Genomic DNA, 12188 nt, shown 5'->3' on the forward strand with positions numbered 1-12188 from the left:
CCCCTCTGAAATACAGTAACAAGAGTTACAAAATATAGCAAATATAAAAGATATTTTTAGGACTTAAGTAGCTTGTTAAATGAGTATAAGTTAAATAAGCTATTGTTACTTTAGTTTTAAACATACAAATCTCTTAAATAATTTAATTCCTAGAAGTATAAGTAATGCTTAACTTCTAGATCTGACATGAAATGATTTAACATGGAGGTATACTGCTATTGCCTGAAGCTGTCAGAGTGGTGCTAATTTTTTACAATTCAGATCCTCAGGCTCAACCTTAATTAAAAGACCATAAATGAAATAATAAAATTCTATGTAGCAACTGTTGCCATATTTGAAGTTTGTTTCTTGATATCATCCAATTAAAAAGTCTTAAGTTCTAAAAGGTTATTATTCAGTATTTAAATAGAATATAGTGGCCTAGAAAAAAAGACTAAACCCAGCATCAAAGCCTGAGTTTCCAATACTACCTTATATATTATCAGTATGTTTTCAGAGAAGTCATATATGTTCCAATGTCAGTTTTCTTCATCTATACATGTGATAATAAGGAAGAACCCATAGGAAGTCATTCTGTTATTCACTCCAATAATGGGAAAATAACCTGTTTGATGCCTATTTAACAGGATGGTTTTGACATGGGAAATGTATAGGAAAAACATGTTACAAAGTAATAAATAAACATGAGCTGTACTACCATGCAGGCATTATTTGATGCATACCAAGCATTCACGTTATTACTGCAGGAAATTACAAACAAAATTCAAAACTCTTAAGAATTTAGAGAAGAAAACAAAAATACAGAAAAACATATGGTAAATATTTAAAAACTTAAAATTTTTCTCTTTAAATCTATGAGCCAAAAAAAATATACCAAGAAAATAGTGCATGGATTAATTAGAGAGAGCTAAATAAACTAAGCATTTCTTCAGCCTTCCTTGCTAGTGTTGGTCTATACATTTTTTTCTCAGTGTTGGTCTATACATTTTTTTCTAAGCCCACATTTAGGGAACTATATGTTTAAGTTTATTAACAATGGCTTATTTAGTCTAGATTTAGTAAAAGAATGAAGAAGTAGAAATGTGAATGAACACCTATGTTCAAGTAACAGGTATCTAAGGCAGGTTCAAATCCTAGAACTTACTTTCATATCAGCTTCCAAGAAGCCATTTTGGAAAGCCAATCACATGTTATGAATACGATGGTAGCAAGACTAATGACCCAAATATTATTTCCCCTTTGGTACAATATCTATAATTTTAAAATGTATGTCATTTTTATTTATATTTAATTATTAATTTTATATTATGAACATATTACTTTAAAAGCAGACAAAAATACAATTTTTTATTAAAACATTTCTTTAAATTATTCATCTTTTCTTTCCTACTGAAATGATTCATTATCACAGTACAGAATATAAAAAACAGATGAGGAAACTTAGGTTTGTGACTATAGTCACAAAGTTCATAAATGCTATGGAAAGACCCAAATTTAAATTGATCTGACTCCACAGCCCATGTTCTTAACTACTTCATTCTACTGTGTTTTTGTAATCTGAGCTGAAACTACCTGAACCATTATGGTATACCATCTAGAACAATAACACAAAGGACTCTCTTCTGCATGAGGAACTTTTACCCTGCCACTGAGCAAGACTTCTACAGTGGGTTTCTGCCACCCAAGTCATAAATGATTTCTCCAGAAATATTAAGACCAGATTCACTCAGCTAGAAATCTGGAGTTAGATGGTCTTTCTACAAAGCCACATACCTACTATATGAAATGGAAAGCTAGGGTGGTCATTTTCCACACAAAATCTAGAGTGAACTGTAAAAACTGAATAAATAAAAAGTCAACCAGTACAGAAAGAAGGACTCAAAGGAAGTAACTCTATATTTCACTCCAGTAAGGAAAAAAAATAACTTATCAGTCAATAAAATTTGTTCATAAATGGTTTGCTTCTCTATCTCATTAACAAAGAGAATTTTAAATCCATTTGACATGAAGTATAGTAGCAGTGGACATAGAAAAGAATTGGTATTTAAAATTTATTTCAAAATTGAATTAGCAAAATCTGACTGTATTTTAACTTACTGATAGAGCATAGAAAACTTTAGGATGTTTGAGGAGTTTTTGATGCTATAAAAATGATTTTTTTATTTTTTAGTTGTAGATGAACACAAAGCCTTTATTTTGTCCATTTATTTTTATGCAGCATTTTTAACCCAGTGCCTCACATGTGCTAGGCAAGTGCTCTACCACTGAACCACAAACCCAGCCCTATAAAAATGACTTTTAACATTTTTTTGAGGTAAAACTGACACAATAAACACCACACATTTAGGAGTACATCTGATAAGTTTTTACCCATGTATACAACTATAAACAGATCATCACACTCAAGATAATTAACACATCCATTACCTACATTTCCTTGTGCCACTTACCAATATGTAAAAAGACCTCTGCTTCCCTTCAACCCTGAGGGTATCAGTAGAGACTACTTAGAAAACAGGATTCCCATTCTTACCCAGGATTAATGAGGTACCACATCCCCTGAGTCCATTTTGTGCTTTTATAACAGAATACCCCATACTGGTAATTTATAATGAACAAAAAATTATTGACTCACAGTTCTGGCAACTGGGAAGTCCAATATCAAGTTACTGTCATTGGGCAAAGACATTCTTGCTGCATTATACATGGCGGAAGGCATCACATAGCAGAAGAGCAAAGAGAGAGAGAACAAGAAGAAGTAAACCCATTCCAATGATAAATAACCCATTCGTTAGTTCACTCCTAATGTGGACCCTCAAGATCTAAACCTCTTCCACCTCTTCATACCATTATAGTAGTATTTAAATTTCAACATGAGTTTTAGAGGGGACATTCAAATATAGCATGCTAAGTGCTTAATAAGCTTTTAAAATTCATTTTGAATTTTTCCTTTCTTGCTATTATACTGCTTTGCTTTGCCCTCTTATTTATATCCCTTTATAAAATTCTGCCTCTTCACATTATTTTATTTGTTTTCTTAATTTTAACAATTTTCCTTAACATTCATATTTTTCAATTTTTTAATGTATTTTAATGTTATCTTCTTGTGACAAATAGAAAACAAAAGCATATAAAGTCTTAATAATACATGTCCCTCCCAATTATACCCATTTATTCTTGGTATGAGTGACCCTATAATAGTCTGTCAAGCAATTTATAACAGAGTTTAAACTAATTTCAAAGTTGAATCTTCAGCCACAATATTCCTATGTTGAATAATCAAATTATTCAAACAGAAGCACAGATCAAAGAAGAGAAGACAACACCTCTCCCAAAGTAACAACAGAATGACCTACTAAAGTAACGTTTCCTCACATTCCAAGACATTATATCTTTCTACAGAAAATATACCACCTAAAACGTCTTTCTTTTTAGCCTTTATTCATGCACACTCAGAGAAACTCACAAAACAGATAAAAAGAGATTTTGTTATACTGAGGAATTAGAACAATCTATCACTCAGAAAATCAAGTAAAATGCAATGGAACAAATATACCAAAATTAGATTGTGATGAAGGTCACAAAATCCTGTGAAAAAATGCCAAAAAACAATGGAATGTAAGCATTTAAATGGTAAATTTTCTAGTCTATGAATTATATCTCAAAACTGTTAGAAAGCATATATACAAGGGAAAGATATTTTGGCACACTATGCAGTCTTCAGAGGCAATGCATTGAAGTATATAAAACACCCATAGGTCTTGAAAACAGGTGTAAAGTTCAAAGTAAACAAAATAATGTAGAGATACAGCTTTAAAGCACAGTATTAAATTGTCCAATAAAGGAAAATAAGAAGAAATGTTACATGAACCAATGAAAATAGTTTTACCCCATACTCAATACTTCATATTTGGAAATAATAAATGAAACAAATAGTTGTCACCTTATATAGTAATTGGTTATTTGAGATATATCTGAACACAATTTAACAAGACAAAGGAAATCTAAATTTTGACTTTGGAAAGACAAAATGTAACTTCATAATTTATTTTAAAATATTAACTTATCTAAATCCTTTCAATAAAGCCCCTTACAATAAGTCCTGTAAGAAATCTCTTTTATAATTTCTCTTATATAATCCTATTTTAAATAACTATTAACACATATGATGGATTTCTATCCTAATGCATCTAAATTTTAAAAGAAAAAAAGTTGTGACTTCCATCACAGAAACTGCCTCAAATGAGGAAAACAAATGCAACTGAGTGTTACCAGCAGCATTCAAAGAAATGATGGTTATCCAATGGTTCTTAATATTGACCATTTTCATGCTCACAAGCTTACCAGTAATGTTCAGGAAAAAGGTAATGATCATGAATTAAAGAAGAGAGGTGAAGGGAAAATTCTTTAACTACAATAGTAGGTGACACTGGATCAAATATGAAGATACTACCCAAGAAAAATCTGGGGAAATAGCTTTCCAAATTAAAAAAAAAAAAAGCAAGTACTAAAATTATAAGAATTAACAGGTTTTAAATGTTTAAAGAAAGAAAGACAAAATGATGAATGAGAAGAAAGATTAGATGTAGATGAAGAGAGAGAGGTGAGGCATTCATCAAGAGTCTCGTGAAGCACACTAAGGCAAATGAATTTTAAAAGGATTGCAGTAGAAAAGTAAAGTTTTTCTGTTTTAAGTTGAGGATCAACATGCTCTAATTTGTATCTCTAATAACTCTAATGTACATAGAAGAAAGACTACATGAAGAGTGGCAAGGTGTAAACTAGTTGGCCTATTAAGATAGCTAAGATGAGATGTTAAGGCTTAAACTGTGATTAGAACCATGGAGACAGTTAGACATAGTAAAATTCAGATTGTATTTTAGAAGTAAAATAAAATTTCTTCATGGCTTAAACTAAGAGTATAAAGAAAGAAAAGAATTAAAAATGCCTAAGTTTCCAGCCTAAGAAACTGGATGAATGACTGATGCCATTTGCTGCATGGGAAAGCTTAGGGAAGTAATTTGAAAAAGTGTTTATAATTCTTTTCTTTTTAAGTTTATTACTACTATTTTATTTCTTTTGCATTCATCTGTCAAATTTTCCAACTCATTTACAATCTTTCTTGTATTTCTTTCCTATTCCCATGTGCCCAGCACAGCGCTGATATATATAATACCTGTTAAATTTCATTAAATTGAAGTGTCCTTATAAAAAAACACATGAATCAACATTTTCAATCCTTATGTTTGAAAAATCAAATACAGATGTTTTAATCAAAGACACTGCATGTTTAACATTAACAAATAAATGCTATAGAGAAGCCTACTAGATGTATGTTTACAATTTTAAAATGCATACATTGTTAAATGTTTGGTGGCATAAATGAAATTATGAAGAAGTTTTCAAATGGACTTATACAGAAGGATTTTTATTTGTCTTAAATTATTTTTCTTATAAGTAAATTAAACATAAAAGAATTACACTTGACATCCTATTTTAAATAACTGTTAAAAGCATATGAGAAATGAGAAACCCCAGTTATTGTCACAACCAACATAATAAAGAAAAATCACATAAATGCAAATTTAGCTTATGTGTTCTCTTAAATTATACCATGGCAAAGCTGAATTCTAGCAGCTGGTGTTCATGTGGGTAATTGGTTGTGGCATATGAACCCCAGGAAAACTTTTTCATTATTTACTACTATTATCTTGGCAGAAGCCAGAGAAAATATTTCTTTATTTTGTACATCTTCTATATCCCCTATATCCCTTTTACTTATTTTAACCTTTAACTACTAATTCACTATTGATTTCAAAAGTCTAGGAAATAATGTTATTTTAAAAATTGTACAGTCTTCCTCTAAAACATGCTAAACAACATATAACAAGGAACAATATTTTTAGACAGGTATTAAGTCCATTGATATGTGTCTTATTTTTTAAATGGTCGTTTATCATTAAATTATAAAAACTAGTAATCTAATAACTTCAACTTATTAGGACTTACTGGAAAATACCATGTGTAATGAAAGTAACTATAAGGGAAGACCTTTTTACAATGAAAGTATCAATAAAGTTGTCCCCTTTTTGAGAGTATACAGTTCTTTACATGTTCCCAACAGTGCCAAACCCAAACCACAATCAGCAAAATTTAGATTCCCAATTATATAGTACAAGCACTTTCACAATGTTGACTTGTATCAAAATGTCATATTACCTTATTGATATGTATAAGTTTTACTTTTATGTGCCAGTTAGAATAAATTTAATTTTCAAAAAATCTAAAAAACAGATATGAGGTTTATTTACTCTCCTTAGTTTACAAATTTCTCCCCCAGAAAAGTATGAAGTCTTGGTCTACTAATCATCTATTCATTTAAAATCCAGACGTTTACCTACCTTGTTCCCTCAATTAAATTAAGTATAAGAACAAAATAACCACTTATTTCATGTTCCAATACCCAGCAAATTGCTTTCTTAAAAAAAAAAAAGTCCACTGATGAAAATAAAGACAAAGATAATACAGAACTAATTCTATATATTTTTCTATCAGAATTCATTCAAAGACATGACAGTATCTTTAAATCTTTAATCAAAATAATTAAGGAATGGGTAAGTACCATAGCCAAAACTAACAAAATTACATTATAATTTACCAAGCAATTATTATTTCATTGTCTCCCAACAACTTGAGTGTCATTATGTAGTACAGATGTATGTATAAAACCAACCTAATATAATGAAGATATAACCAAGAATTTAAAAAGGAGTAAATCTTCCCAAAATAATTTAATCCTTACAAAAAAAATTGTATGACACAGTAACAAAAGAAGTATATTATAAAACAATATGCCCTGAATTTAAAATATGGGCCTTCAACATGTACTTAGTGTGTGCACTTTGTTTATGTATTTAAAACACATTGAAGAAGAAGCAAAATAAAAAATAAACACAAAAATATCAGTAATTATTAAAGGGTAAAATTACAGATAAATTTTAATCTTTTCTTTATGCTTTTCTATATTTCTCAAATCAGAAACATATAGCAAAATACAATACATATTTTGTTTAAATAAACCTAACATTTACAAATTTGAAGTTAAAAGTTAATAATTTCATCTTAGTCTATCTTGTAACAATATAAACAAGTTATATCAGAAAATTACTTCTATAGATTAAATTCATTTTTCTCTGAAAATGTCAAAATCCTTCATCTATTTTGTTCCAACTCTCCTCTCAGTATGATAATAATAAATGGTCATAAATTAATGGTTCTATTTAGATAAACTGAACATGAAGCTTATTCGGTTTTCATTCGCTTCCATAATATATCATGATCATTTGCAAATTCACTTTCCTTAGACAAAGTCAAAATCTACATGTAAAGACTCTGACTTCATTAAATTTTTTAAATACAAACCTTTTATAACTGCCTAACAAAAGATAAAAGACCAAATCAACTTCTGCATTTTCCCAGAATCTTTTTTAAACTGCAATTTACTAATCCATTCACAAAAATTACAAACTTAAAAATAAAAAAAGACAAATATACCCCCACTCAAAAAAAAAGGGGGGTTTCAAATAAGAAAGAACTAGAGATTCAATGATTTATTCTAGACTAGGAATACTACCAAAGTGGTATAGCCTTTACTCTAGAATATAATTTGATAGTTTCTTTAAAAATAAAACACATAACCACCATCTAATCCAGCAATTGGCCTGCTAGCATTTTTCCAGGCAAAAGTTCATACCCACACAAAAACTTGTGCATGAATGTTTACAGTAGCTTTATTCACAATAACCCAAAACTGGATATAAGCCAAATGTCCTCCAATGAATATATCCATAGCAAGCAATACTGCTCATCAATAAAAAGGAATGAACAAGTGATACATACAACTTGAATGAATACCCAGAGAATTATGCTGAGTGAAATTAGCTAATTCCAAATGGTTATACACTATATGACTCCATTTATATAACTTTAAGATAACAAAATTACAGATTGATTAGTGGCTGTCAAGGAGTTAAGAAGACAGAAGAGGAATGCATGTATGGCTATAAAAAGGGCAGCATAAGGGATACTTGGGGTGAAAGAAACATTCTTTATCTTGTCTGTATCAGTTAAACACCAGGGCTTTGATATTATAGATATTTCAAAATGTCACTACTAGAGGAAGCTGGGTAAAGAGGATATGAGTTCCCTGTATTATTTTTACAACTACATACGAACCTACAATTATTTCAAAATACAAGGTTTCATTTTTTTTTAAATAAGTACTATAAAAGCCCTCTATCCAACACAAATGATCAAAGTCAAAGACCTCTTCTCCTGGAATTTGTAAATTATACCAGACAATATACATAAGTTTTAGAAGTTTATTTTAAAATTACAGTGCATAAATATACACATTATTTGGGGTATTAAAGGATACAATATGTGCTATTACAGAAAGCATGTGAGTGGCTAAAAAAAAAAAAAAACCTCAAATTCATCCTAATACCCAGGCATATAAAGGTATATTACATTTTAAAGCTTTTTTTTTAAGTATAAGAAAGAAAAGCCAGGTGTTGGGGTGCCTCCTATAAACCCAGCTTCTTGGGAGACTGAGGTAGGAGGATCACAAGTTCAAGGCCAGCCTTCATAACTTAGTGAGGCCTTGTCTCAAAACAATAAAATAAAATAAAAAGGGCTGGGGCTGGGGTTGTGGTTCAGGTATAGAGCAATCGCCTAGCACATGCGAGGCCCTGGGTTCGATCCTCAGCACCACATAAAAATAATAAACAAAAATAAAGGTACTGTGTCCAACTATAACTAAAAAATAAATATCTAAACAAATAAATAAATAAATAAATAAAAAGGGCTGAAGTACTGGGGAAAGAACTCAGTGATACAGCTTCCCTGGGTTCAACCTCTAGTATCATAAAAAAAAAATAAAAAAAATCTATAAAAACTCAAGGTTAGAAGACAGACAATAAGGGCTGGGGCTATGGCTCAATGGTAGAGTGCTTGACTAGCATGCGTGAGGCACAGGATTCAATCCCCAGCACCATACAAACAAACTAAATAAACAAAATAAAGGTGTTGTGTCCATCTACAACTAAAAAATAAAAATAAAAAAAAGAAGACGGACAATAAAATAATAACAACAAAAAAAATCAAATGTTAAAAATACTTTAGGGGAAAAATATTAATCATGTGTTATGGGTAAAGAGTATGTGTGACATGGAAGGTGACTATTATTTTATGTGGGATAGACAAGGAAAACTACAAAACAGTGGCATTTCAGCAGAGTCTCATTGAAATGATAAAGCAGGACATGCTGAGGTTAAGAGTTCAAAATATTGAGAACAAAAACCAAGTTCTTCAAGAAGCATGCTTGTCATGCTCTCTGAACACCAGAGTGGGCAGTGGTGTTAAAGTAGAAAATGAGGAAGCAGAAAGTAAGAGAGAAGGCCAGAGTCATAGACTCCTAATTTTACAGGCTCCTTCCAAGTCTTGAGAAAAGCATTAAATAATCTGTTCAAATATCCACATACTGACAACATTTGCAAAACCAAGATATTTTAACCACAAATGATTAACAACACTATGACATTACTTTCTGATTTCTCTATCAGATTTCTTCTTGAAGTGAATAGTCACAGGCATTTTGGAATCCAGTTTACTAGTATTTCAAGTGAATAATTTAGTATATCAATATATATTTATTAATTTGCTTTACACCTGATTCTAGGTTTAGAAAATTGATTTCTGGTAGTACATGAAGAGTGATTTCTAGCAATAATCCACCATTCACTGTGCCAATTTACCCTGTCATGACATTAAAGTGAAAGATCAGAGGACACACTAACATACAGACATGCCAACCCCTGGAAATATGTAGATAATGACAAAGAAATAGATTTGAAATGCCCAGAACCAGAAAATAGATTGCCAAAAGTTTTTTCAATCATCAAACATGTAAAGTAGTAACATCTTATCAAGGCCTACTTAAAATGGAAGCTTCTTCCTATTAAGAAAATGAAATAAATATTATTATTATTAATATTATTATTAATATACCAATACTTTATGAATTTTTTACTAATGGAAATTGAACTACAGGCAATTTTTTAGAATTCCCATGTTTTAGAACTACTACCTAAAACAGAATTGAAGTCTGTGTATTAAGTCACATGGTTTAACTATTTCAAATATGAATAATTTAGAAAACATATTTCATAAATAATGTAAGAGGAAAGACTGAATTATATTTTTTCCTCTCTAGAGAAAATGATATCATAAAGTCATCTTGTAAAGAAACAAGCAGGTTACAACCAATAAATAATGGAAAAAAGTATTATAGAGATAGACGATTGTTTTATAAAATATTTCTGGACTTGTTATGTATGATACGTATCACCTTTATAAAATTAAAGCTACATAATTCAAATTAAATGTTTAACAGATAGGATAAACAAGGCCCTTGGTTCAATCCCTAACATGTACACACAACTTAGTTAACTTGAAGACAGGCCTGAAGAGACAGCCAGAATTAAGCAGAGATGAGAAAGTGGGAAAATGTTAACAGCAATAATAAAATCATGAAAAGGAAAATGCAGTTTGACATACATCTACAAGGAATTCCTGTTAAAATAACTCAATATAGAGCCCAGGAAGAAGCAAGATCAAAGAGAGAATGGATATGAATTTAATTCCAGATCTATTAGTCCTCAGACTGAAGAAGCAAACTAGGTCCTGATTAAACTAAATGAAAATTCTACATCCTAATGAATACAACTTGCCAAGATAAATTCTTTGAAAAGAAATCGCAAAAACAATTGAGAGAAAAGACAAAATACCGATAAAGTAAAAACAGACAGAGAACAGATTTCAAAAAGTATCTATGGAGAACAAAAATAAAGCATTATTATATTTAAATTACTGTCAACTTAGAATTGTAAAGCCAGAAAGATTATTATTAAATCAACAAAATATTAATCAAATCTCTACAACAAGCCAAACTATGATTAGGTACTTGTAGTACAATGGGAGATAAAATAGAAAAAGTTCCTGACTTCATATAATTTACATTATTGTTAGATTTCTTTCATAAAGAATAAGACAAAAAATGAAACACTTTGCTCTCCTGATGTCTAGAAATGCCCATCTCACTTCAATTAAGAGCTTAGAATACTTAGTTTTCTACAGTATATATTTTTAAATAACTTATTATAATGTACCCTTTACTTTCCTAATCTATGGTACATGAAACCTCTGAAACTGTATAGAAATTTAAGTCTTTGTATGTACATGAGCAGTTCTCTATGAAGAATGTCCATCCTGTCATCAAAGTCTTAAAGAGATCTATGACTCAAAAAGATTAGAACCACTTTTCTCTGACCCAGCTCCTCTGAGGTGCTACAGTACCCTACCAGTCATCTTTTAGTACTTTTTATCCATTATTATTTCTACTATAACTTCTCCATCAATGAAATGACTATCTCATGGGCCAGCATCTAGCATAGTAACTACTAACACATGGGTACTGAACAAAAATTATTTTACCACTGAAATGAATTGCTAAATATATCTCTGAAATATACTCCCTTATTATAGAATTTTTAAAACTATCTATCCTTAGGTAAATAAATTATCCCTGCTTAAATGAATTTTTTAATGTTGCCTATCAATTCTATTACGCAACTTTAAAAGATATTAATGTGAATATGTTCTTAAAATATGAACTTAATGGTAGAATTGAATGATTATATATATATATATATATATATATATATATATATATATATATTTTATACACACACATATACATACATATATTACAAATATATGTATGTATATCAGAATATCAGACTAGATAATATTAAATAAAGGATATCAGACTAGATAATATTAACTTCAATTCTGTCAATTTAGAAGCCTAACCAATTATATTATTAAATGTACTCACTCAGTCTTTGGAGATAGTACCATGGTGTTTTAATGTTTAAATAGGTATATCAAAAAAATTCATCCTTAAAACATTTTTCCTATAAGAAATGGCAGCAGAGGCAGAATATGAAATTCAACATACAGGGAGAGAACTAGATATACAGTAATGTGAAAATGTAAGCTTAGAGAAAAAAAGTCATGAAGGGCACAGGACAATGAATCACTTTCCTACTAAAATAAGAGAAAGTCAG

The 12188-nt window shown here is 30.1% G+C and overlaps 1 protein-coding gene across 4 annotated transcripts in view; it reads right to left on the bottom strand.

Annotated features, from left to right (window-relative positions):
- Nucleotides 1-12188, bottom strand: part of TMEM135 (transmembrane protein 135) — a 255840-nt gene that overhangs the window by 199217 nt on the left and 44435 nt on the right. Inside the window, exon 3 of one of the 4 annotated variants that reach the window (XM_081282559.1) lies at nucleotides 2636-2694. The exons of the other annotated variants lie outside the window; for them this stretch is intronic. Within the exon in view, the coding sequence (XP_081138685.1) occupies nucleotides 2636-2689 (54 nt within the window). The 5' untranslated portion in view covers nucleotides 2690-2694. The remainder of the gene's footprint in view (nucleotides 1-2635; nucleotides 2695-12188) is intronic. 4 annotated transcript variants of the gene reach the window in all.

The sequence above is a fragment of the Spermophilus citellus genome (assembly GCF_964194105.1).
Source record: "Spermophilus citellus genome assembly, chromosome: 2".
Lineage (NCBI taxonomy): Eukaryota > Metazoa > Chordata > Mammalia > Rodentia > Sciuridae > Spermophilus > Spermophilus citellus.